The sequence below is a fragment of the Zootoca vivipara genome, chromosome 1 (assembly GCF_963506605.1).
Source record: "Zootoca vivipara chromosome 1, rZooViv1.1, whole genome shotgun sequence".
Lineage (NCBI taxonomy): Eukaryota > Metazoa > Chordata > Lepidosauria > Squamata > Lacertidae > Zootoca > Zootoca vivipara.
The window spans coordinates 16,934,919-16,962,349 of NC_083276.1; the positions used below are offsets into that span (position 1 = coordinate 16,934,919).

Here is a 27,431-nt window from a genome sequence, read left to right on the forward strand (position 1 = left end):
GTCCCTTGGGGAAGAAAATGTTAGGTATAAATGGCTTGTCTCCCCATCCTCCAATTAGTGGTGCAAACTTTGCACAATCACATATAGTGCAGAGGCTTAATGGTCACAGAGTATAATAATAGTGGTTGCCCCAAGTGTTGCCCAGCATCTTTCACAGGTGCAAGACTTGGACTTAGGTCATGCACTGTGCCACTGTGCTTCCACTAGCAGAATGGCTGTTTTGCAGGTGGATTACCACAATTTGTTACCATCCTGTATGTTTATCAGATCTGTATGATATTGTGAACTTTCCTTGTGTTTTTCTAGGCAGAAGAGCTTTTTCTCTGGGTTCCCAGAAAATTGTTGATGACTGTTGAATCAGCGAAAAATTCAGTTTTGGGTAAGAGAAGATTTTGAATGCGTTTGCAGATATGCAAAGGGTGTATTGATGGAAAGTTCTCCACTAGCAAAACAATGAAATTGTCAGTTAGAATTCTCTAGTGGGTTTATTACAATGCTTGAACAATGTATCATATTTGTTATTATTTATTGAACTGGGGTGTATGAGGAGGGTAGTACCTCTGGTGGGGGACACCTCATGCTGCTTCTGGGATAGTTTGTCTACCTTTGGTCCCTACCATGTACTCAGCTCTCACCTGTGGCTTCTAGAAGCTGTTTGCCGGGAACAGCATTGACCGGCTGGCTAAACCAAGTGAGGGTAGCCGATAGGTCTCAAACCCTCAGTAAGTTTAGGTATTCCCTTCCCTGCCAGGCTCTGGCAGATTGAGTGGATGATACCTATAGTGAGTCCAACAGTCAAGAAGATGGTTCCTACACTTGCTGTAGAGGGAAGTGAGGGGCAAATGAGTCTTGTCAACCTAGGAAGGTAGCCCATCTAGCAGAAAGAAAACTGGTCCTAAACCTCTGCTGCCTTGTGGGATATCTTCAGGAGAGGAGAGGGCTAAGGAGTAAACCCTAAACAAATCTGGAGTGGAGTCCCTAAGATGGTTGGATGGCATCTTGTATGCCTCCTTCTGACAAACTCCTGCTGCCAAGCTGGTGCCAAATGTATTGCTCTGCTTTCTTTTCTCAGCAAGGCCAATAGGGGTGTCTTGTTATCTGGGCAGACCAGGACCTGAGCTCCAGGGAGGTCACTTCAGTGCTGCTAACACAGCGGTTTGGTTTCACCTCTGGAGGCGCGCTCTATTGTCTCTTGAGACAGATGGATGCCAACTAATTTATTGAAATTACCATTTTTAGATCAGTTTAAAAGTTACAGGAAAGTTACAGAAAGTCTATAATAGGAAGTAAACAAAATTCATGTTATTGCAAGACGTACTTATTTTGCTAAAGTTTTCTTTTTTACAAAAATCACTTAATATGCACTTAGGAATCCTGTTAGGGGGACTAAAATTTCTTTATGGGTTCTTTCCCTTTTTTAGGATCCTTGTATTCTCAAGACCGAATTCTCCAAGCCATGGGCAACATCACGCTAGCATTCCACCTTCTTTGTGAACGCTGCAATCCTAGTTCTTTCTGGTTGCCTTACATCCAAACTCTCCCAAGTGAATACAATACTCCTCTTTACTTTGAAGAAGATGAGGTTCAATATCTTCAGTCAACTCAGGCCATACATGACGTTTTCAGCCAATATAAAAATACTGCTCGACAGTATGCCTATTTCTACAAAGTTATTCAGGTAAGAGCCTGGAACAGACACTGCATTATATGAGGACCATAGCAAAGTAGAACTCTGACTTTTTTAAAGGCTTGTAAGTAGCACAGTACCAGTGATAACCTGGTTACTTTTTTACCATTGCTTATACCAGCAGAATGCTGTTGCTATGATAGTTGTTGTGTGTGGAGGTGGCAGTTATATATGGAAGGACCTCTGATAGAAGTGCAGTACATCATCTTGTTCTGAATGCACATATGTGACATAGATTTTGGGATAGCTATCTAGTGTTATTGGAAGAGGGTAGATTTTGCAGCCATCGCTCAGCAGTGTCCCAGGTGCACCATTTTATTTTCTCTATAGTGGATACCTGATTAATACTACTTTTTGCCCCTGGTGTGTCTAGCCTTTAGATGTCTGCATAAACCTATCCTGGGTTGTTGTGATGGAATTTTGAGAATCACTCAAAACGTGCTATATATATATTTCCTGCAGAAAATACTTTGTAGTGAATGGGAAGGGCTTCATTTTCCTTTGTTCACATATGCAAAATGATCCGAAAATGATTGTGATCATCTGGCATACACTTGTGAAATTTTGTGTTCATTTTTAGTGGAAAATCTTTAGCCTGTAAGGTTGCTGATGTACTTCAGATGATATAGAGTGTAATGACAATAATTCACTTGTTTGCAGAGCTCATTCATTCTCATGTATGACTCTTCGTTTGTAGCCTTCACCCTGCTCCTCCCCGAATATATACCTAATTCCTTTTGGTAACATTTATCTTTCCTCTTAAGGAAGTACTGTAGCTCAGTGGTAGATCATATGAATTCACATGCAAAAGACCCCAAGTTTAATCCTGGGCATCTCCAGCTGGATCTGGGTAGGACTCCTGTGTGAATTCGGGAGAGCCACTAGGAATCATTATAGAAAATATTGAGCTCTATGGAACAGTGATCTGGCTCTGTGTAAGGCAGCTTTCAGTGTTCCTCCACTTATTTTACTGTTCTTTTATGAAGAGTATGCTCATGCTTATGATCTTAAAAGTGCTTTACTTCAGTAGTAAAATACTTCACTTGTGTATCTCCTGTCCTGTCATCTTAGTTAGTAAACTGAGTTAGCCATTTAGACATTACAAGAATTGAGTAAATTTTCTGCTGGAGTAAACTCTGGCCTTTTAAAACCATGATAAAAAGGCAACAAAACCCAGACACCATGTAATTTTACTTCATGCAGTCTAAACATAACCAGTATCTCACTATCTAGATTTTTATCACCCCTGTAGCTCTCTTCTGTATCTTTTTTTCAGGGTAGCCAGATTCATAATGAACTGTGGAGTCCCATTTTTATACAAACTGTACCAGATAATATCTTCAAAGTATTAAGTAGTGTTGTTGCTTCTGAACTCTTTGAAGTGGCTGGGGTTCAAAGAGGGTACATGAATGAGCAGGAAAGAACTATAGGCTCAGTCTCAGAGCTTTGCTCACTATCTCTTTTTTGCTGTAGTTGCTTTTTGGCTCTGTAGAAGAGGCAGACAATTACTCAGTTTTAGAGGCATGGAAACAGCTACATTATAGAGTAAGCAACCCTTTGGCTGCAGGTAAAGTTCTTTCCTGTGTGTTCACGTGTTGACTTTCATTTCTGACCATAGTTCCTATAGTCATAATCCTATTTCAGAACCTACACCCCAGTATTCACACTGATGTGTAGATCAGGGATTCCAAAATTGTGTCCATGAGCTTCATTCAAGTGGTCTGCAGTATACCCGCGTTACATTCATCTTGTATTTTTATTGCTTCTTTATTTCTATTTTATTTTATTGTACTGCATTTTAATTTGCAAATTTCAATTAAAAAAATAAGAAATGAAGCAATGAAAATACAGTTAAAATCATTCATCTAGCATACAACATTACAGTTGCTACAACAGGCAGAAAAATCATTGAGTTGTCTACCAAGATAATCCACAGTTTTTTAGTAGCCTGGAGAGTGGGAAGTTTGGGAACTACTGGGTAGGTAATCTAGATATGCCACAAATGCAGATGGTAGCAAAGAACTGCCCCTAGCTAGTGAATGCATGGCGACCCCCACCCCTCAGTCTTCTCTTGGTAGCAGGCCTGCCTTGGGAGACAGAATGTCAGGCATGTTATAAGTAGGAAGCTAGGCTATGTCTGCTTCTATCTCAGCATATAGTCCCTTTTCCCTTGTTCCATCCTTGTTCGTGGAGGGTAGAGGTAGAGCTCTTGCCAGCACTATTTTGTGGGTGCTTGGCCATGCAATCTGGTAGAGAAAAGCAGCCTTGTAGTGGCCTACCTGCCAGCTCCCCGGGCAAAAGTATCACAGCTACTGCTGTGAAACCATTGCATCAGGAGCTCATCTGGGGCTGAGTGCCTCTGTACAGTAGTACTATTGATACCTAGCTCCTTCCTTGACAGCTCTGTAGAGATGACAAGCTAGTGGACTTTTTTGAGGAGGCAGGTTTATGGGGGAGGAAAGAACATTTTCAGTTCTGAAAATGGCATTTGTTTCTTGTAACACAGCATCCCCTGTTCTCAGTCCGTATACATTTTCCTTATGAGTGTTTCTTTCTTAGACCTATGTCTTACCCTTGTCACACATAGCATTTCATAGCCACAGATGCCTGTGAGTAATTGTTAACACTATGGGAAAAGTGTCATTCAGGTAAAGTGTACTGGCAGAACATCTTATCAGACATCATTTTGTGGCTCCTTAAAAATCAGGCAAAGATTTCTTAGGTAGTTATTCAGCCTTCATCAATCCTTTATTGCACAGAAATGTTTCCAATATGCAGATGGGTGTACCATGCAGCAGCGTGTTTCAGCCATCAATGTTTAATGGAATAAAATCTCAGCTGAAACATAATCTACTTCCTGCCTGTCTTTATTGAATTGTAATATCTATTTACAATTATTTAGAATGTTTTTTTAATATTTTAAAATTAAAGTTTTGTACTTAATGTTGTCATAAAAGCCACTTCAAAAGGTAGGCTAGACAAAATAGTCCCAGTTTGCCTTTAAAGCTATGTGAGTGGGGTTTGTTTGTTTTTTTGGTTTTTTACAGAGGATATGAAAAAAATCAACACTAGGTTTCCATAGTACTGAGTAAATCCCTTATTTCATTTCAAGAGCTATGTTTATACAAAAAGTGTCTTGTTTCTTTGCTTCAGGAGTCTAGGTTGCTCTAAAGTTGTAATAGTACCACCAGGTGGTATTTATAATTTGGGGAGTTCAAACCATGTCTGAACAATTCTTAAAAGGTAAAAAAGGTAAAGGAATCGTAGACAGGTTAAGTCCAGTTAAAGGCGACTATGGGGTTGTGGCACTCATCTTGCTTTCAGGCCAAGGGAGGTGACATTTGTCCACAGACAGCTTTCCGGGTCATGTGGCCAGCATGACTAAGCTGCTTCTGACGCAGTGGAACACGGTGACGGAAACCAGAGCGCACGGAAATGCCGTTTACCTTCCCGCCACAACAGTACCTATTTATCTACTTGCACTGGCATGCTTTCGAACTGCTAGGTTGGCAGGAGCTGGGCAGAGCAACGGGAGCTCACCCTGTCGCGGGGATTTGAACCGCCGACCTTCTGATTGGCAGGCCCAAGAGTCTCAGTGGTTTAGACCACAGCGCCACCCACGTCCCTATGGACAATTGTTACATTATTGTTTGAAGGGTTAGATTTAGATTTCTTCCATTGGGAACAGAAGGTGCTATATTAATGAGATGCAAATGTCACAGATAAGCTCCAGCATTATTATTTTTTAAAACTGGCAACACTAAGCATCTAACACTGCTTTAACTGATAGGCCTGCCATATGTTACCCTATTGTAAAGTTAGTAAAGTTTACCTCTAAATGACATAGCTAGTTTATAATTTACATGTACTACTGACATTCAAGAGGACAGAGGTGATCATCATCTTGCCAGAATTCCCAAGTGAGAGATGTACTTGGGAGGAATAATGGGGTGTCTGTATGTTCTTTGAGAGGGACCTATAAAACGCATATTGCAGCTAAAGTCATGTGCTTCAACTCTTCTTATGCTCATGCTCTTATGGCCTAGCTGCTGTTGCATCATTAAAAAAAACAACACCAGTCTACTAACCTCTTACCCATGTGCGATTCAGTCATATATCAGTCCCTATAATAGTGAACTCAGGTGGTGTGTGCTGACAGAAATGAGGCCAAAATGAGGCCACTGAGAAACAATAAAGAAGTATCAGCAGAGTCTGAGGAGTGCTGAGATTTGTTGAAACGCTAACAATATTTTTATAGCCTAAGGGAGTGAAAGAACGAAACACAAAACAGTCCAGTGATGACAGAGCATGCTGGAAAGGAAAGACATCAAAGCAGGGATGGGTAGAGATGGCCTGCTGGATGAGAGCGTGGCTGGCTGGCACTCTGAACAAGAACATTTTGTGGCAGCTAAGAGAGAGAGCTACTAATCAGGAAGTCCGTGATTTGAATCTGATCTCTGTCATCAGCTCACTAGTTGATCCTTACGTAAGCCATTCTTTCCCACCTCTCCTGCCCCACCCCCCCAAAACCCCAAGCCATCTGTAGATGGGGAATAATACTGATTTATCTTATTATTCCCCATCTACAGATGGCTTGGGGTTTTGGGGGGGTGGGGCAGGAGAGGTGGGAAATGTAGATGGGGAATAATACTGATTTATCTCCCCTTCATGGATCAATGCCTTGTCGTGGCGAAGGGGCTTGAATAACTCAGAGAAGCTATGAGCTATGCCATGCAGGGCCACCCAAGATGGACAGGTCATAGTGGAGAGTTTTGACTAAACGTGATCCACCTGGAGAAGGAACTGGCAAGCCACTCCAGTATCCCTGCCAAGAAAACTCCATGGACAAAGACAACAGGCATATAAAAAGTTATGACGCTGGAAGATGAGCCCCTCAGGTCGGAAGGCGTCCAACATGCTACTGAGGAAGAGCGGAGGACAAGTACAAGTAGATTCAGAGCTGATGAAGCGGCTGGGCCAAAGCCGAAAGGACGCTCAGTTGCGGATATGCCTGGAAGCGAAAGGAAAGTCCGATGCTGTAAAGAAAAATATTGCATAGGAACCTGGAATGTAAGAACCATGAATAGAGGTAAGCTGGATGTGGTCAAAAATGAGATGACAAGAATAAATATCGACATCCTGGGCATCAGTGAACTAAAATGGAAGGGAATGGGTGAATTCAGTTCGGGTGACTATCATATCTACTACTGTGGGCAAGAATCCTGTAGAAGAAATGGAGTGGCCCTCATAGTCAACAAAAGAGTGGCAAAAGCTGTAATGGGATGCAATCTCAAAAATGACAGAATGATCTCGATACGAATCCAAGGCAGACCTTTTAACATCACAGTAATCCAAGTTTATGCACCAACTACCGGTGCTGAAGAAAGTGAAATTGACCAATTCTATGAAGACCTACAACACCTTCTAGAAATGACACCAAAGAAGGATGTTCTTCTCATTACAGGGGATTGGAATGCTAAAGTAGGGAATCAAGAGATAAAAGGAACAACTGGCAAGTTTGGCCTTGGAGTTCAAAACGAAGCAGGGCAAAGGCTAATAGAGTTCTGTCAAGAGAACAAGCTGGTCATCACAAACACTCTTTTCCAACAACACAAGAGACGACTCTACACATGGATATCACCAAATGGGCAGCATCGAAATCAGATTGATTATATTCTCTGCAGCCAAAGATGGAGAAGCTCTATACAGTCAGCAAAAACAAGACCTGGAGCTGACTGTAACTCAGATCATCAGCTTCTTATAGCAAAATTCCAGCTTAAACTGAAGAAAGTAGGAAAAACCACTGGGCCAGTAAGATACAATCTGAATCAAATCCCTTATGAATACACAGTGGAAGTGAAGAACAGGTTTAAGGATTTAGATTTGGTGGACAGAGTGCCTGAAGAACTATGGATGGAGGCTCGTAACATTATACAGGAGGCAGCAACGAAAACCATCCCAAGGAAAAGGAAATGCAAGAAGGCAAAATGGCTGTCCAACGAGGCCTTACGAATAGCGGAGGAGAGGAGGCAAGCAAAATGCAAGGGAGATAGGGAAAGATACAGGAAACTGAATGCAGATTTCCAAAAAATAGCAAGGAGAGATAAGAGGTTCTTCTTAAATGAGCAATGCAAAGAAATAGAGGAAAACAATAGAATGGGGAAAACCAGAGATCTGTTCAAGAAAATTGGAGATATGAAAGGAACATTTCGTACAAAGATTACCATAATCAAGGACAAAAGTGGTAAGGACCTAACAGAAGCAGAAGACATCAAGAAGAGGTGGCAAGAATATACAGAGGAATTATACCAGAAAGATATGGAGGTCTCGTACACCCCAGGTAGTGTGTTTGCTGACCTTGAGCCAGACATCTTGGAGAGTGAAGTCAAATGGGCCTTAGAAAGCACTGCTAATAACAAAGCCAGTGGAAGTGATGATATTCCAGCTGAACTATTTAAAATTTTAAAAGATGATGCTGTTAAGGTGCTACACCCAATATGCCAGCAAGTTTGGAAAACTCAGCAATGGCCAGAGGATTGGAGAAGATCAGTCTACATCCCAATTCCAAAGAAGGGCAGTGCCAAAGAATGCTCCAACTACTGCACAATTGCGCTCATTTCACACGCTAGCAAGGTTATGCTTAAAATTCTACAAGGCAGGCTTAGGCAGTATGTGGACCGAGAACTCCCAGAAGTGCAAGCTGGATTTCGAAAGGGCAGAGGAACCAGAGACCAAATAGCAAACATGCGCTGGATTATGGAGAAAGCTAGAGAGTTCCAGAAAAACGTCTACTTCTGCTTCATTGACTATGCAAAAGCCTTTGACTGTGTCGACCACAGCAAACTATGGCAAGTTCTTAAAGAAATGGGAGTGCCTGATCACCTCATCTGTCTCCTGAGAAATCTCTATGTGGGACAAGAAGCTACAGTTAGAACTGGATATGGAACAACTGAGTGGTTCAAAATTGGGAAAGGAGTACGACAAGGTTGTATATTGTCTCCCTGCTTATTTAACTTATATGCAGAATTCATCATGCGAAAGGCTGGACTAGATGAATCCCAAGCAGGAATTAAGATTGCCGGAAGAAATATCAACAACCTCAGATATGCAGATGACACAACCTTGATGGCAGAAAGCGAGGAGGAATTAAAGAACCTTTTAATGAGGGTGAAAGAGGAGAGCGCAAAATATGGTCTGAAGCTCAACATCAAAAAAACCAAGATCATGGCCACTGGTCCCATCACCTCCTGGCAAATAGAAGGGGAAGAAATGGAGGCAGTGAGAGATTTTACTTTCTTGGGCTCCTTGATCACTGCAGATGGTGACAGCAGTCACGAAATTAAAAGACGCCTGCTTCTTGGGAGAAAAGCAATGACAAACCTAGACAGCATCTTAAAAAGCAGAGACATCACCTTGCCGACAAAGGTCCGTATAGTTAAAGCTATGGTTTTCCCAGTAGTGATGTATGGAAGTGAGAGCTGGACCATAAAGAAGGCTGATCGCCGAAGAATTGATGCTTTTGAATTATGGTGCTGGAGGAGACTCTTGAGAGTCCCATGGACTGCTAGAAGATCAAACCTATCCATTCTTAAGGAAATCAGCCCTGAGTGCTCCCTGGAAGGACAGATTGTGAAGCTGAGGCTCCAATACTTTGGCCACCTCATGAGAAGAGAAGAATCCTTGGAAAAGACCCTGATGTTGGGAAAGATTGAGGGCACTAGGAGAAGGGGACGACAGAGGACAAGATGGTTGGACAGTGTTCTCGAAGCTACGAACATGAGTTTGACCAAACTACGGGAGGCAGTGCAAGACAGGAGTGCCTGGCGTGCTATGGTCCATGGGGTCACGAAGAGTCGGACACGACTAAACGACTAAACAACAACAACTGATTTATCTTACAGGGCCGTTGTAAGGATTGCAATTAGATATGCAGATGAAGCATTTCAAACACCTGAAAGTGCTTTACAGATTTCAAGCATTGTCGCTGTCTAATGAATTGTGCCATGTCTTGTTGGAAATCCAAGGGGTTGTATGAGAGGCAACTAGAACTACTTTAAAAAATGCATCCTTCCCATCAGCTGGCAAATAAATACATGGTGTCTTACCTCCTCCTGTTCTCACAAAAACCCTGTGATAATGACTGGCACAGGTTTTTAAAAAAGAAAAACTAAAAATGCAGAATCAAGCATAAGACAAAATCATCACAGAAAAAAGGTATGAAATGAGTGGCATAGTTGAGCTTCAAGGCTGACCTGAGTCCAATTTCAGCACTCTTTCCTGCACCATGGTCACTTTTTGCTTAGTTTCTTTAACAAGTAAAGTGGTGGCATTTTGAGGTACTCTTGAAATACCTCTTGAAAGACCTACATTGGCTCCCAGTACGTTTCCAAGCACAATTCAAGTGTTGGTGCTGACCTTTAAAGCCCTAAACCGCCTCGGTCCAGTATACCTGAAAGAACGTCTCCACCTCCATCGTTCTGCCCGGAAACTGAGGTCCAGTGCCGAGGACCTTCTGGCGGTTCCCTCACTGCGAGAAGCCAAGTTACAGGGAACCAGGCAGAGGGCCTTCTCGGTAGTGGCACCCGCCCTGTGGAACGCCCTCCCACCAGATGTCAAAGAGAACAACAACTACCAGACTTTTAGAGGACATCTGAAGGCAGCCCTGTTTAGGGAGGCTTTTAATCTTTAATTGATTATTTTATTTTATTTTTCTGTTGGAAGCCGCCCAGAGTGGCTGGGGTATAAATAAATTATTATTATTATTATTATTATTATTATTATGAGATATGTTTGTTTGGTAGCTAGTAATCGCTTCTTCATGAGAGCAGAGGGGAGGTTTAGAAGAGGGCAGTTTTCAGCTGAGCTCTACCTTTCTTTCTCTAAGTAGTCTGAATGTTCATGAAGATGGCAGAGACTTCTTCCTTTTACAGTTTCTCCCAGCTGAATATTAGTCTGGTTTGACAACTAAACACAGGTGCAGCGCTGGCCTGCCAGAAATAGCCCATTGCTCCAGGCAAAGGACTGCACTGACACCATTGAAATGTAAGCAATTTGATACTTAAAATGTGAACAGAGGCAGGTGACTGGATCTCTTAAGATTGCACTTCAAGAAAGAGAAAGTGTTTGGGGCTTAGATGTTCAAGTTACTTCAGGAGGGGTTTTTTCTAATATGTCCATTTACTCCCCCCCCCATTTGCACATCTTACTACCATTAGCATGTTATGGGCACTGAATGTGCACAGCAGAGTGAACAGAATCTGTTATGTTTATTGCATAATGCTGGATTCTCTGTGCACTGAAATGTGGTGTAATAAGCACAAGAGGGAGCCATATAGTTTTACATTCAGAGTGAGATTCCTTATTCCTTGAAGATCTATAATTTAGTTTGCCTTTGTAAATGAATATGCAGTGGTTTTCTGTTTTAACTTTCCCCCAGCTTCACAAGGGGCATGGTTGCAGCCTTCTGTAAAGGGGAATTGGTCCATAGATTATTGCAGAGCAGTGCTCTTTAGCTCATAAAACATAGGCAGCAGTACTTTCCCAGCTGAACCCCCTTTTCTGCCAGATTGGGAAATGAGAGAGGGAGAAAAAAGTGAATGACAAAAGCTCTTCATTCACCTTAGTAACAAAAACATTTCAACATAAGTGTTGCTTTCAAAACTCTATTATGTCTCTACTGCCAACAATAACACCCCTAGAAAACTAGCATTCCTCAGTAAGTTAAAATACCTTCAGTATCATTTGAATTGCTTCCGGGGAAAAGGGTTAGGAAATTTGTCAGGGGCATTAGCTATTCTTTAATTTCTCCATATTGATCATTTCACAATGGCTTTCCAGTGTTTCAAAGCTACTTTTCTAAAAGTTCTATGGACGGGGAAAGGTGAAACTATGATACACTTAACACATCTGCCTGTTGTCTATTGCTTTTGCACAGTTAAGGACCAGGAGTGTATTTCCCTATATTCATCCCTACAGGCAGAATGCTGCAGTGGCAAGGCCAGAATGCAGTCCAGACAGCTGCTTCCTCCTCAGTCTGCATGCCAAAGGAGAGGTACCAACTCCTGAGTTCAGTTGCCAAGTCAGCAAAAGGATGCCCCTGAGATGCTCTCTTTACAGAGAGGCCTTTTTACAGTAGAAAATATGTAATAAGGTATATTGGCTCAGATACAGTGGTACCTCACAAGACGAATGCCTCGCGCAACGAAAAACTCACAAGATGAAAGCGTTTTGCGATTTTTTTGTTGACTTGCAAGACGATTTTTTCTATGGCCGTGCTTTGCAAGACGATTTTTTTTTGCTTTGATTTGTTTAAATTGGAAAACCGCAAGACAAAATTTTCTCAATACAAAACGACTCGCGGAACAAATTAATTTCATCTTGCAAGGCATCACTGTACTTTCTTATGGACTGGTGCCGGTGCAACGTGTATTAGAGAATCAGTGGTGCACAGCAATCTCTGGATATAAAACTATACAGGAAGGACATACTGGAGGTGGTGTTGCTCTAGAAGTTAAATAGGGCATTGACTCCAGCAAACTAGAAATCCCCAAAGGGACAGAATCCTTGTGGGTGATGATTTCTGGTCCCAGTAGTATTTTAGTACTGGGGACACACTATCGTCCCCTGATGAAAATGCTTGGGAAGATCTAGAGATGAAGAATGAAATCAAGCAAGCATCCAGAAGAGGAAATGTTCTAATTAAATTAATTAATTATTGTGTGACTTACACTCTAGGTATCACATTGCATAGTCTCTATATCAGGTACAAATGGGGGGCACTTGTAAAGGGACTTCACAGTTTAGCAGAAAGGCATAGATCAGGCGTCGGCAACGTTTTCTGCCCGTGGGCCGGAGGATTCCCACGGACTATTGGACGTGAGCCGGACATGGGCCAGACAGGCGCAGAAGCGATTTCCGGTGCTGGCTGCCCATTTCCAAAATGTCCACAGCACCAGAAATCGCTTCTGCGGTTGTGTAGACGCAGTTTCCGGTGCTGCTCAGCAAGTCCCCATGCCGCGCTGGGCCAGTTTACCGCAGCGCGCGGGGGACTTGCCAAGTGGGCGGCTCGGTTCACGAGTGGCCCGTGAGCCGGATAAACAGCCTCCATGGGCCATATCCAGCCCATGGGCTGGAGGTTGCTGATCCCTGGCATAGATAGAGGAAAAAGAGTTCATAATGCCTGCAGAAGAGATTAGTAATTAAAGGGGGAAGGGGGTTGACTAGCGGGGTGGGGATGAAGTTGGTTTGAATGTAGACAAAGAAGTAGCAAGGTAATTCCAAAGATAAGGATCAATAACAGTGTGGTTTTAGAAAAGAGGCACGTATCAAAAGAATGAAGAGATGAAATATAAAGTGAGGCAAGTGATTAAAAGTTGAGTGTGAAATTACAGTAAGTGGAATCCAGTAAAGTTGACAAAGCCCAAAACAGGGACATTGTGGAAGTGATGAAAACGGAAAATGGGACTTGACTCAGCATTCGTAACAGAACCAAGATGTAGATTAAGGAAGGCCGGTGAGAAGAACATAATCAAGATGAGAAATAATAACAGATTGGAAAGTGTTTTAGGAGTGCTATATGGAAGAAAGGAATTAATCTTAGAAATATTGAGGTCATGAGAAAAGATCTAGCAAGGTCACAAGTATGGGAGGAAAAAGGATAAAGTGGAATCAAAAGTAATACAGTACCTAGATTATAAGTGTTATAGAAGAATAGCAATACTAGTTAGAGGGGGAGAACAATGCAAAGAAAAGATTTGGCAAGACCAGATTCTTAAGATTTAGTTTGAAAAGACAAAATTGTAATTGTCGACATAGAAATGATAGGAGAGATCATAAAGAATATGATGAGTTGGGGCCTCAATACAGATCCCTGCAAGAGACTAATAACATGAGGGAAAATTTGTGAGAAGGAACCATTATAAGACATTTTGAAGAAATAATTAGATGAATATTGAGAGAACCAAGTGAGGACAGAAATTCTGTTTGGTTAGAGACAGGCGAAGAATGGAATTATTATCAAGGGCTAAAGACACACAGGCCCTGCTTTGCGAACACAATGCGTTCCCAGGAAATTGTTCGTTAGGCGAGTCTTTGCACAATGAGCTGATGATTTCCATTATTTCCTATGGGAACATTTCTAATTCATGATTTGTCTGATCCCTCTCCCTCCCTCCATGCTTTCTGCCTGAAACAGCTGGTTTCAACCAGCACAACACAAACAAGTAAGAAAGTGGGCAACCTTCTGATATTTGAATCACCCATTTTTGTAGCAAGGTTGGATTATAATTCTTTGTGTTTGGATAACTGCGATTTTGAATAACAAGCGTTCCAATAGTGGGATCTGCATGTACCATCTGCAGTATAGAACTAGCATATTCTATATTGCAAGGTGAGGATCCCTGCTAGGCAGCCTGAGGAACACAGCAGAGTATGTCCCTTTGCCACACTGTCACCCAGGATTTGGATAATAATATTTTCAAGATAAATAGAAACCAATTCACTAAGTCCCTTTTCTGTAACAGTGGGAAAATTGGGAGGCTGAGTGAGAACTTCCCATTTTGAAAATCATAAACTTCTCATTTGGGAAACAGTTATCTCCTGTATTTTGGACCCTGCTTGCCAACATAACTACTTTTAATTTATTTCTGCTTCTCTGAATGGCTTACGATCCCATTAAAATAGTCTCCCCAAACACTTTGTCTGAAAACGCTGTGCTTCAAAACCATATATGCCAATATTAGATGAAATTGTTTCTGCACATTTTTAAGCCGCACTTGGGAGAAATAATACGTTGGCTAGAAAATACAGAGGTCTATGGAGACTCTTGCTTTAGAAGATGAGGTTTCTAACCCCTCTCCTGTCCACAAATTCAGAAGAGCAGTTGATTCTGCAGCTATAATAGTACAACTGCTTATTTTCCTCATATCAAGTTGCACTTCCAGAGAGCAACTGCCTCCATCCCCAGGGATGTTATCTGTGTTTTGGGACTCCATGCCTCAACAGTTAATCATACTTTTTCACTGATACATAGGCCTTATTGTTAGGATTTAATACTTTTTTTTCTTGATGTAACTGCAGTTATGAATGTTCAATAAAATCAAAGCACAGTAGAAAGCTGGTGTATCTAGAGTGAAATACTCAAAGGAGATATATATTCTAAGCACTGTTAAACTATTTAAGGGACTTATCTTGGTGGAAATTAGTAATTTAACTAAATTAGAAAATGGATTATCTTATACACTCTTAGAGTCTTGTGATACGTCTCAGTGTAGGAGGCTGGAACGTTTCTGAAGTGAAACTTAGAAAATGCTTCTTTCTCTGTTCGCTGTGATAAAACTTAAGCATAATTGCTTCCCTTTATTCACATCTCTGAGTGCTGCCCAATAATTGCTGCACTAGCCAAAGTAATCCTAAGTCATTTGAAAGTCCTAACATACTGCTCTCTCTTGTATGCGCTGCTCTTGCCATGTAGAAAGGGTTCTGCTAACCATCATTATATCAGGTAATTTCAGTGGACTGGGGAAAATAGCTTTTGTTTAGAACAGGCATCCCCAAACTTCGGCCCTCCAGATGTTTTGAACTACAATCCCCATCATCCCTGACCACTGGTCCTGTTAGCTAGGGATCATGGGAGTTGTAGGCCAAAACATCTGGTGGGCTGCAGTTTGAGGATGCCTGGTTTAGAACACCAAGAGTTTTTGTGTTTTCACTAACCTTTCAGTGAAAATACTACCTAGAGATTTTTAAAATATTAAGTGGTTTATAAATGCAAACAAACAAACAAATAGCTGCTAAATAAATTCTATAAATTCTTAGAATTTACCTAAAAATTCTTGAACAGTCTGGCCATTAAAATGAATGTTACATTGTAAATGTTATCCGTATTGAATTATTGATTATATGATTATATCAAATACTATATGAAATGCCAATTCATAAGCCTTCATAGAATCAGATTTGCAGAAACTCCTAGGGTCACAAATGGGCATACAACATACAGATGGCCATACAACCTCTGCTTAAAAACCTCCAGTGAAGGAGGTAGTTCCAAGTTTTTTGTTATTATTAATTACCCATTCTTCACCCTAAGGTCCTGGGGCTTAAAACAATTTAAAATACAACATTGAGAACAGTTTTAAAACTTACAAAAACTTACAAGAATATAAGAGCCCAGCATCCTGTTTGACAAAATAGTCAACCAACAGCTTCCTTTGGGAAGTCCCCCAGCAATTGGTATTCAGTGACATGGTGCCCCTAGTCCTGGTCATGGTACAGTGGTACCTCGGTTTATGAACACAATTTGTTCCGGAAGTTTGTTCATAAACTGAAGCGTTCATAAACTGAAGTGAACTTTCCCATTGAAAGTAATGGAAAGTGGATTAATCTGTTCCAGACGGTCCGTGGAGTACGTAAACTGAAGCGTTCATAAACTGAAGTGAACTTTCCCATTGAAAGTAATGGAAAGTGGATTAATCCGTTCCAGACGGGTCCGCGGAGTACTCAACCTGAAGCGTACTTAACCCGAAGTATGAGTGCAATTGGTTCTGGAAGTGCATACTTAACCTAAAGCGTTCATAAACTGAAGTGAACTTTCCTATTGAAAGTAATGGAAAATGCATTAATCCGTTCCAGACGGGTCCGCACTCAGCCTGAAGCGTACTTAACCCGAAGCAAGGGTGTAATTGGTTCTGGAAGTCTGTTCATAAACTGAAGCGTTCATAAACTGAAGCGAACTTTCCCATGGAAAGTGAATTAATCCATTCCAGATGGGTCTGTGGCGTTCGTAAACCGAAAATTCGTAAACCGAGGTGTTCATAAACCGAGGTTCCACTGTACTATATACCCATCATATGCTATACATGAGTACAAGTTCCATTGATGTTTGCTTCAAGTAAATATGCATAGAATCAGACCATTAGTAACTTTGATTCACCACATTGTTAAATGGAAAATATTTAAATTGTGCTTGATTCTAATTAATTGTAATTAGTGTGACTTTAAAATTCATAGCACTGCAATCTTAAGCATATTTATTCAGAATGTCCCAGTGTATTCAGTGAGTTTATCCTAGGTTAGTGTTTATCCTAAGGCACGATCTTTTTCATTGTTTTATAGGCCAGCTGGAAGGTGACATGGGTATAGTAAATAAATTTGAGATATTACAATGTGTATACCCATCTCTCTCTCTCTCCCCACCCCACCTCCCAATACCTTTGGTTTAAAGGATGCTGGTCCTTCCATATGATTAATCTTGTTTGCCCTAGAAAGCTGTGTGGGTTACCTAAGGGTACATCTTTTGAGTGTGCCTTTCTACATAATGCAAGCTGACAACAATTACTGTTGGAAGAGAAGAACTATGAAGAAATCTACTCAAAAGACATTGAGTTACTTGCAGAGTATGTGCTAGTAGAACACTGGAAAGTTCGTTGATGCACATTTAATTATAGGCTCTTATTGACTAGTGACATAGTTTTAGCTCAGGTTTTGTTGGTATTTAATTTTTAATAATAATTATGACAATAGTTCAACTTTATTTATTTAAAACACACACACACACTGCTTGATTGTAGAAAAAAACCTCTAGTACTAATTTCTTGTCAGTTATCCTTCTACTTTGCCCTCACTGGCCAGAAATTGGACAATGTATTTTCCCTTACAATCTCTTTCACTGAAAAGGTGGCAGCCTTGAATTTTTTTAAAAAATAAGAATTAGGAAAGAGGCTTGGAATATCCTTAAGGTGATCAACCTCACACCTTCCCATGACTATGCCCTCTCTATTGTTTTCAGTTGGGGTGTAGGCATTAAAATGCAATGATACTTCTCTTAGACTTAAAAAGTCATAAAGATGGTTGCAGTCAGAAGGCACAGCAAGAAACTCCTCTGTATGTCCCCGGATTACTAATACTAGGGAGACTAAAAGTTTGAATAAATTTTTCATTATCAGTGTTTCTTTGAAGGTCCAGCTAACATTTTTTTGCTATTTATATTGTGCATAAAGTTACAATATGGCGTGCTTCTAAGTATCAGGAATGATTTAGTTTACCTTGTGGCATATCACTTAAGCTCTGTTCCAGTTTAATGCCAAGCCATGGGTTGGTGATCAGAAAAATCTTTGCTTGTTCATTTGCCCCTTCTTCCTCATTTTACGCAAATTCTCCCCCCCCCCACTTCCTGAGTTTTGCTAACAGTAGTTTGCTGCGATATTTGAATAAGGAAACTGTGGTTAGTACTTTGCTTCTAAATTTAAATTTGCAAACTGGGTTTTGGAAGTAAGGCACTAAATTTAGCTTCCCAGTTTAGTAGTTGGTCATAAAGTGATAATAGTATTTAGGTCTAGTAATGCATAGAAAGGTGTCTTCTGATCAATATTGTTTTGATTATATGTTGGAACTATTTTGTATATTTGCAAAAATTATATTGTTACTCTTGATTATTTTGCTACTGATTCTGACTGTAATTGAGAATCCTTGGTTTCCTCCTGGATTTTATTCTACATCCATTCTCTAATAGATGGTGTGTAAACCAATCTACATATTTTAGAAAAAAAGTATTATTGCTGACATATTGATCTTTTGTATCTGAATCGGAGTAATATACCCACCTAGTCATGATCTTAAAACAGTCTGCCCTTTTTACTGTACTTATGGAGAATCTATTTGCCATTTGCGAAATGTTTTCCCAGATATCCAGTAGTATATTTTTGCCGATTATGGGGGCCCAATTTTTCATGTCATCTCTTATTTGTTCATATTCTGTTAACGTATTTGTTAAGCAGCTGATATTATTTATTAACTTCTTTAGTTTTCATGATAAGGTGTTCGGATTCAGTCATATCTCATTATTTGCAAACATAATTTCAGTTATTCTTGTACACAATACTTAATTTGAAAGCACTCAAACCAGGTGAGTTTCTCTTTGATACGGCTATTACCTAATCAGGGAAACAGTTGATTTAATCAGCTGAGTTTTAGTTGATTGGTTAAAGCTGCATAGGAATAAAATAGTTTAAAGTGGATGTACACATATGTGTTGTATCAGTTTAGAAGAGGTATTCTGCTTCCACATGAAAGAAGAGTGGGAATGCCTCTAATAAAAGGAGTGATGCTGCCTCTTCTAAGATGCCTCTTCTTGCCACTTGTTGTATTGTGCTGGTATTAAAACAGTTACCATATATTCTGGCGTATAAGACCATAGCTGCCAAGTTTTCCCTTTTCTCGCGAGGAAGCCCATTCAGCATAATGGAAAATCCCTGAAAAAAAGGGATAACTTGGCAGCTATGGTATAAGACAACTGGGCGTATAAGATGACACCCAACTTTTCCAGTTAAAATATAGAGTTTGGGATATACTCGCCGTATAAGAAACATGACCCGGCGTATAAGACAACCCCCAACTTTTGAGAAGATTTTCCTGGGTTAAAAAGTGTACTTCATCAACCAGTGTACCTTATTAATCAAATGTTGCAGATCTGCTTTTTATATTATTTTTATTTGCTTAACAGGACTTGCAACTGCAGGGAGAAGAGGTTCTCTTAGAGCTGTTTGCTCAAAGGTTTTTCGTGGTTGACAGAGCAATAGTGGCCAGAAATTGCTGATAGATTTTACTGCAGCAAGCCTTATGCACATGCTTGTTTTTTTTCTGCACACCTTACACGTTGGCCTGAAATCATCATGTAGCATCCAGTCTGATTATTAATGAGATCTCCCCCCCCCCGCCTATTAATAGGACGGGGCTGAGGAAAAGAGATCTCATTAGGATAAAGGGGAGACCACTGAGAATGAGGCAGCAAAGCATTGTGCTTGGTCAAAAGAAGAAGGAGAAAAAGCCTTGAGCTCTGTGTTCAAAGACATGCAACTTAACAAAGTGAAAATCTTAAGCCTCTAAGTACCTTAAAGTCCCCTTGCTTTTTTTGCCACAAAGGTTGAGATGATACAAATAAAATAACCCCATCTTGGGGTTCAGGGATTCCTTGTGGCTATTGGAAAGATGAGAATTGATGTATGGATTCTTTTCACCAGCAAATTAATCTCATGTGAAGACTTCTGAAGGCCTCTTCTGGCAGCCATCCTATTCTACAGCATACAGTTAACATTAACTGGTCAGTGAACTCAGATGCATGTGTGAGCTATTAATACAGGAATGAACTCAATCCAGATTCTGCAGTGCCACTACTCGCTGCAGGAAAAGAGTTGAAGGTAGTTTTCTGATTGCTCATGCAATACATTAAACAGCAATGCAAGTGGCAAATACAGGCACATTTCAGTGTGGCTCTTCTCTCCTTCCTTCTCTTTTTGTTTTTCTCTGCACTAATATATTTGTAAAATTGGAATAATTAAGAGCAAGGCTCCCATTGACAGGAGAAGAGGTGGTAATATATTTTCCTTCCCCCCCATTTTTTTTATTGATTTTCTAACATATAATATAACAAAAAAACAAATACCTCTACACACAAAAACAATACAAACACAACAAAAATACGCATACAAAAAAACCCTATCTTTACAAATTCTTATTCTTTCTTTACCATTTTAGGGTGACTTCCTCGAATCCCCCCTGTCTGCAGTTCATTGTAATTCATCTTTAGTGACTTCTAACTCCTCACTATGAATCATTTTTCAAATCTCCTTATCATAATTTCTACTTATTCACCCTTTAGAATCTTATCTTCATATTGTCTTTAAACTCTTAACATAACCTTACATTACAGCCTATGAGTTCTTCCGATTCTATATTAAAACCTCAAATATTACAATGTCAAATATCTTTCTATGCTATCCTCTTTTTTATCATCATCATTATTATTTCTCCTTTCCTTTCCCACTCCTCCCATCCCCCCAATCCTGGGCCTCCCCTTGCCACCAGGAGGTCCCAGGGAGCGAAAGAGACAGGTGGATGTGGTCCTTTTTCCCAATTAAGCCCCTCCCCCGTCTCCCCCATCCCAATAACACCCCCTCCCGGGGTGGTAATATATTTTCCAAGGTGGCATGTGAATTATGGAATTGCCTAGCTATGTGTTAAAGTGTTAGTTATAATCTGGAAAAATTATTAAGCAAATGGAGCTGCGCATGATCCTAGCGACTGAAGTAGACACACATAGAGTTGTACTACAGGCCATGATCTCTGGATTCACCATCTATTAGAATTAAATCCCCCATCTCCAAACCTTTCCTTGTTTACAAATATCCATGTAAATAGTGTTATTACTAGTCCAATAAAACGGCAGTGTGTGCTTTTCAATTAAGCATTTGTCCTAATGTTCCCATTTGCATTTTTTTTAGAAGTCTGCTACATATTCAGAGTTGACTAGAATAAAGTGAATGTAATACTGTTTCTAAAGCTAAGGAAGCATGAACTTAAAAGATCTGATTTTTGCCATTTATCAACTGGTTGCTTCATTTGAATGTCTATCTCTTTTTGATCAACCTGAAAAATTTGCATGCTCTGCAGCAGCCATATTCTATACTTTATTAAATATCTGTCAATTATAAATATCAAGGTTTTACATTAATGTCAAGATAGTACATCAAAAATTCATGGAATATGTGACTTTTTCCAAGGGTATTTAATACTTAATGCATTTGTGTCATTTTTCTTTCTAGATATATTGACAGGTTTTATTAAGTGTTTGTTAGGGAGATTTCATTTTTACCGAGGGACTGTAAAGAGAAGCTGCATGCTAAATCGATTTTTTAATCAGAGTATTCTTCTCTTGGTCACTTCAGCAGAGATACGCCAACATACTTTAAAACTCTGGAAAGCATTCTTAGAAATTCAGCAATTAATTTCTTTATAACACAATTCTATAAACACATATATTTTGCCATGAAACAGTAATAATTTTGTATTATAATTCATTATTGTTTCCTGTGCTCCATTAAGAGTAGAGCTTGATTTCTGGAACTGTACAAATAAGGAAATATCCTTTGAAAAAAGAATCTTAAAAGGTACAGATGGCTTTCAAAAACATTGTATAAAGCTGTTGACTTTTATTTTCCCTGATCATTTTTAGTTTTTGCCATTTAACACATTATTGAACACCAATTGTGTTAGATACGGAATGTGTCCACTTTCAGTGCTATTTTAGTACCGGCAACACAACCAGGACAAAACTGGAACTATAAATGTACATCCACAGATTGAGAAGTCCTATGTTTTCTTCCATGAAATAATACCTTTATGGGCAAAGCATACACATCAAAATGCATAATCAAGTTTGCATTCTGTTGCAACTTTCTTCCATGAGCAGTGTTCAATGAAAATCTGTTCCATCATTAACACCATGCATTTGTATGGTTTGGGGCAGGAAATGAGAAAATACTGAGAAAGAGCTGGAATCAGGTTAGTAACCAAGGGGTGACAAACATAGCATTTACGCATGGGCCACATAGTCCCATACGGCAGAGCAACTGAAACGATGCTCTCCAGATTTTGTACTGCAACTCACTTCAGCCCCAGTCATGACCAGCATTGAGGGATGATGGGAGTTGTAGTCCACATCTTCTGCAGGGCACCATGTTTATTACCCTTGACCCAGAGTGAATGTGTAGATTGCATATATATATATATATATATATATATATATATATATATATATATATATATATATAAAATTTTTATTGCAGTTTCTGTTCACACCCCCTTCCCCAATACAGATTGGTATAGTAAGGATATAGCACAGTAATATAACTAACAACTTTTCTATCTCCTATTTGCTATACCTATAATGGCTTCCATTCTTCCTTTGCTGTCATTATAAAAGCAAGTTTTTATACGCATTGGTTATCCATTGTAACCAATTTCAGACCAAATATTTCATAAGGTATCTGTACATTATATCTCAAACTTTACATTTCCCTTCATTATTTCAATAAACATTCAGATTCATATATTCATGTTTAGATTGCATGTTTTTAATGAGTATGTACTGTTAAGATTATGTCCGGGACCAGAATGCCTTAGGGAATGCCCATTTGCATAGCCTGAGATAGTAATAGGGAAGTTTCTATGTATTGAGGCTCTACTCTGCTTCCTGCTTGGCAGGGGGTTGGACTGGATGGCCCTTGTGGTCTCTTCCAACTCTATGATTCTATGATACTCTAGGCTTCCTCTGTTCATGATCCCGCTAGCATGTGAAGCATTGGGAGCGGTAGACTCGTAATCTGGGGAACCGGGTTCGCGTCTCCGCTCCTCCACATGCAGCTGCTGGGTGACCTTGGGCTAGTCACACTTCTCTGAAGTCTCTCAGCCTCACTCACCTCACAGAGTGTTTATTGTGGGGGAGGAAGGGAAAGGAGAATGTTAGCCGCTTTAAGACTCCTTCGGGTAGTGATAAAGCAGGATATCAAATCCAAACTCTTCTTCTTTCCAGAGGCAGTGATCTGCTCCTTTTTTCGTGGGGCTAAATTGGTCTATTCAGTACAAGGCTTTTAAGTGACTTTATGGGTACAGTCGTACCTCAGGAATCAAACGCCTTGTGAGTCGAATATTTTGGCTCCCAAATGCCACAAACCCAGAAGTGAGTGTTCCCGTTTGCAAACGTTCTTTGGAACCCAAACGTCCAACGTGGCTTCTGCAGCTTCCAATTGGCTGCAGGAACTTCCTTGGTTTCCGAACGTTTTGGAAGTCAAACGGACTTCCGGAACGTATTCCATTTGACTTCCGAGGTACGACTATATATTTGAATGTCATATTAAACCATAGTTCATGTTTAACACTACTCAGAATTCCCCATTTCACTCTTCCCTTGATCCTGGTTGCAAAACCCACAAGCCTTGCTTTGTTGCATTGGAATCAGAATTGTATGGAAGGGTCATCTAATATAACCCCCTGCAATCTAGCAATGCTGAACTTGGGCTTGCGGTTTGTTTCACTTGATAAGAAACTTGGGCTACAGCTGTGGTTTGTTTGTAGAGCCTAAGTTCAAAGGACACAGCAAGCTTGTGGTTTGGCATGGGCATAAGTAGAGCAAAGCAGGGAATCATTAAGCCACACTTAAACATTAGGGTGGAAGTCAGCTTTGCAGTACTACCAGCTTGCTGGACAGAACAATCCCCCCTCGCCTCATGCATTGTTCCTGGGGTTCCCCTGACCCCCTCAGCCAATTGGTTTTGTGATTGAAAGTCCCATTGTGCAAACAGAGCTTCCACTGACCGGGTTTATTAGGTGAATTCTGGTTTAATGTGATATCGAAATCAGCTGTATATTTGGCTTGTTTAAAGAGCTGTTGTTGTTTTAAAAAATCATAATAATGAAAACAAAAACAAGGTCAATTCTTAATTTTCTATAAGCCAACATTGTTTTTGTTGTTGTTTTTTACTGGATTGACATGGATTTCAAAACAATAAGGTCTGTGTGAGCTTTCATTCTCTGAAAAAGTTACCCTCTTGCAGTCTGTGGTGAAGTAATCTGATCGTCTATATCTTAATCGATGTTAAATTCCATCTTGAAGAAAACTGCCCTTCTGCATGTTTTTAAGACAAGAGTTCTAAGGCTTTATTCTGTATTAAATGTGTTCCAGTTTGGTGCCAGTAGGTGGAGTCATAGCCATTCTAGCAATCACATTTTTGCTTCAGAGCGATCTTAACCAAAAAGTATGACCGCTTAGCTAGAAGAGCCCTTTTCTTAGTTGAATTGTTACACAAAAATAATGTACAATAACAGCACTTTTTGTCTAAGGTTGTTTTATGATGGCCACTGGTATTTTCAAAAAGGGTTTGCCTGTAACAAGACAAGATGTTGGCTTTCTAATGTGTTTTCCCCCTCTATGCCAATGCAAAATATCTAAGCAATTACTAACCAGTTATCTGTGAACATTTTGTACTTTTACCAAAATCGGACCATTTGTGTAACCTTGAATTATATATTTTCACTGTATCAATGCCCACGTTGACAAACAGCAAAAATGGGATAACTGAAAAATTATGTGCTTGGCTTTGATTTCAATATGCTTTTTTATTTATAATGCAACTAGTGATAATGACTATCCTGAATTGTGACACTGAGCTTAACACAAATTATTATGAGAACATCCAACTAAAATAGTCTGAAATGAAATTTTGCATGTAAACCAAATCACTTATTTTTTATTAGTTGAGAGAGCCGTGGTTTTCAGAGCTAGTCCATCCATAGGGCTAATTTAAGGGGTTGGAGAGAGCAGACACCTGGGACATAACACCCAATTGGCAGTCTTTTGTAATATATAATTTGCCTAAAATTGTGCACTGAGCACAAGCTTTTGTTTTCTAATTGATTTACGGTTTGAGCCACTTTTACCTCATCCCCTACTGTCCTGCATACAGTGCCAGCAAGTACATTACTGTGAGAGATGATAAATTACCATGCACTTGTGATGCTAATGCATCAAGAGTAAAAAAAAAGGAAAAAGGAGCACACTACATAGAGCTCCTTGCATTAACAGTGTTGCAAAGATACATCCAAGCAAAACTCATTTGTATCATTAGAAATAACCATTCATTTGATCACTTACTGAAACCTGCCTATTCAACTGTAATTGAAATGGAATATTAAAATGATACTGTTAATGGCTCTCAATCTCTTAAGAGGGGAAAGGGTTTTTTTAAAGCATGTTCAAAAGGCTATGATTCTTTTTAGCCACTGTGTTTTAAAGTGCATAAGGCAAAGTGGCCTTGGAAGTACTTGAAGTCAGTTGGCCAGAAACGAGAGGCTAGTTCTGTGTAATTAATTCCTCTCTTAAATCATTCTTATTTCCTCATAATAATTAAGGTAGGCTTGCCATATTTCAGAAAGTAAAATTCCTGAGACACCTCCAAAGTTGTTGAGATTCCTCTTTCTGGGGCTGGTTGGGTGGCAGGCGGCAGGCATGTTATGAGCCCCTTCCCAACGGGAGAGATTTTAGATTTAGATTGGTAGAGTTGGAAGGGACCCTTAGGATCATGTAGTTCAACCCCTTGCAATGCAGGAATCTGGGGCCGGGGGAATGGTTAATGCACACAAACAAACAACCCCTCCCTGCTCAGAATTCCTTTCCCAACAGATGTGGAGCATTTCAACCCAACCCCAGAGTGAAATCCCACCATTCTGCAGAAGGAATAGGAATGGCAAATTCACATTTCCTTCACACAGATGTGAAGAGGCATTCCTTTTTACCCGCCTTGGTTTCCCCTCCAACAGATCAGAGAAGACCAGAGAGACTCCGTCCTAAATCCTAGAGAGTCCCTGCCAGTCAGCAACAGACAGAGGGACCAATAGTCAGCTTCCTACATTCCCAGTTCTAAGCATGGCCTCAGAGCTTAATTCCATTCGTCCCAATAGGGCTTACTGCCTTGTAAGGTGCAGAGGCATGCAGCCTTTAACATGTGGTACGTCCAAAATATAATTATATAACATATGCATGTGACCATAACCGCTTCAACATTTAAATGTATTATGACTTTCAAGGAATGTGTAACGTCTGATTATTATTATTTTAAAAAGTAATAAAAGAACCATTCACCCCAAAAGTGTGACTAAGGAGAACATAGAATTAACATTTCAGGTTAAGAGAAGAAAAGAATTGGGACAAGCTTTTTCTCAGTCAAGTTTATATGTGTGGCGTGGAGATGGGAGTCCACCTTAAATGTGTGTGTGAGAGAGATGTTGTGGGTTCCAGTCTTTGAAATATGAAGAAACAGATTTATAGCGGCTGCTGGGCACAACAAATTAAGTTGACAGTGATGTATGAGAGCATAATAGCATGATGATCCCTCTGTAGCGCGGCTGGACGCCTCCTGCTTCATTTGGCTCTTGTTAGGATCTGTTAGGCAGCTAAATAATGAAATTCTGCTGACTGATTTCTGGTTGTTGTTTTTTGTTTTGTTTTTGTTTTTCCTTTTCAACTCATCTCTGAATCCTCTTATTTCTCAGACCCATCCTAATGCCAGCAAACTGCCATTAAAGGATTCTTTCACTTACGATGATTACAGGTTGGTTTCCCTTTTTATATAAAAGTGGGTTGTTAAATGCCTTCAAATGCTTCCCTAGAAAATAATCAAGTTATTAATCATGAATCCCTGGTCCAGCCATAGTAGTTATATTACAGATCAGAGAATATAATTAATTTAGCCATCTAGATTTTAACGTCAAAAGTTTTATAGCTAACCAGTTAGCATTAGTTAATGGTTGTTTCTAAATGCTTTATATTACTTTTTAAATTGGCCGTGGCCCACAGTTACTGTTTAATATTCTGGTATCTGTTAAAAGTAAGCCCCACTCCCAATGTCTGAATTGACTCCTAGAAAAATTATCTTAATTTTCTGACTTATTATTGAGCTGTCACATCAAACCAATACATTAACCAAAATTGGATACAACTTGTTTGTTTGTTTAGTCTGTCCCACATTCCTTTAGGTTTTCAAAAAACAGGTGCTGCAAGTTATTTATTATTATTATTACTAGTGATTTATTATTATTATTATTATTATTATTATTATTATTATTATTATTATTATTTATTACTACTACTAACAACAATTTTATTATTGGCCCCCTCCCATCTGACTAGATTGCCCCAACACTCTTGGTGGCTTCCAACAAAATATTTAAAATACAATGAACCATCAGTCATTAAAAGCTTCCTTATACAGGGCTCCCTTCAGATGTTTTCTAGAAGTCATGTAGCCATTTATCTCTTAGACATCTGATGGGAGGGCGCTTCACAGGGTGGCACCACTACCGAGAAGGCCCTCTGCCTGGTTCCCTGTAACTTCACTTCTCAATAGTGAAGTTA

The 27,431-nt window shown here is 39.9% G+C and overlaps 1 protein-coding gene across 1 annotated transcript in view; it reads left to right on the plus strand.

Annotated features, from left to right (window-relative positions):
* SETD3 (SET domain containing 3, actin N3(tau)-histidine methyltransferase) overlaps nucleotides 1–27,431 on the plus strand; it is a 57,934-nt gene that overhangs the window by 16,289 nt on the left and 14,214 nt on the right. Inside the window, exons 5-7 of the mRNA XM_035106365.2 lie at nucleotides 307–379; nucleotides 1,422–1,678; nucleotides 26,570–26,628. Of these exons, the coding sequence (XP_034962256.1) occupies nucleotides 307–379; nucleotides 1,422–1,678; nucleotides 26,570–26,628 (389 nt within the window). The remainder of the gene's footprint in view (nucleotides 1–306; nucleotides 380–1,421; nucleotides 1,679–26,569; nucleotides 26,629–27,431) is intronic.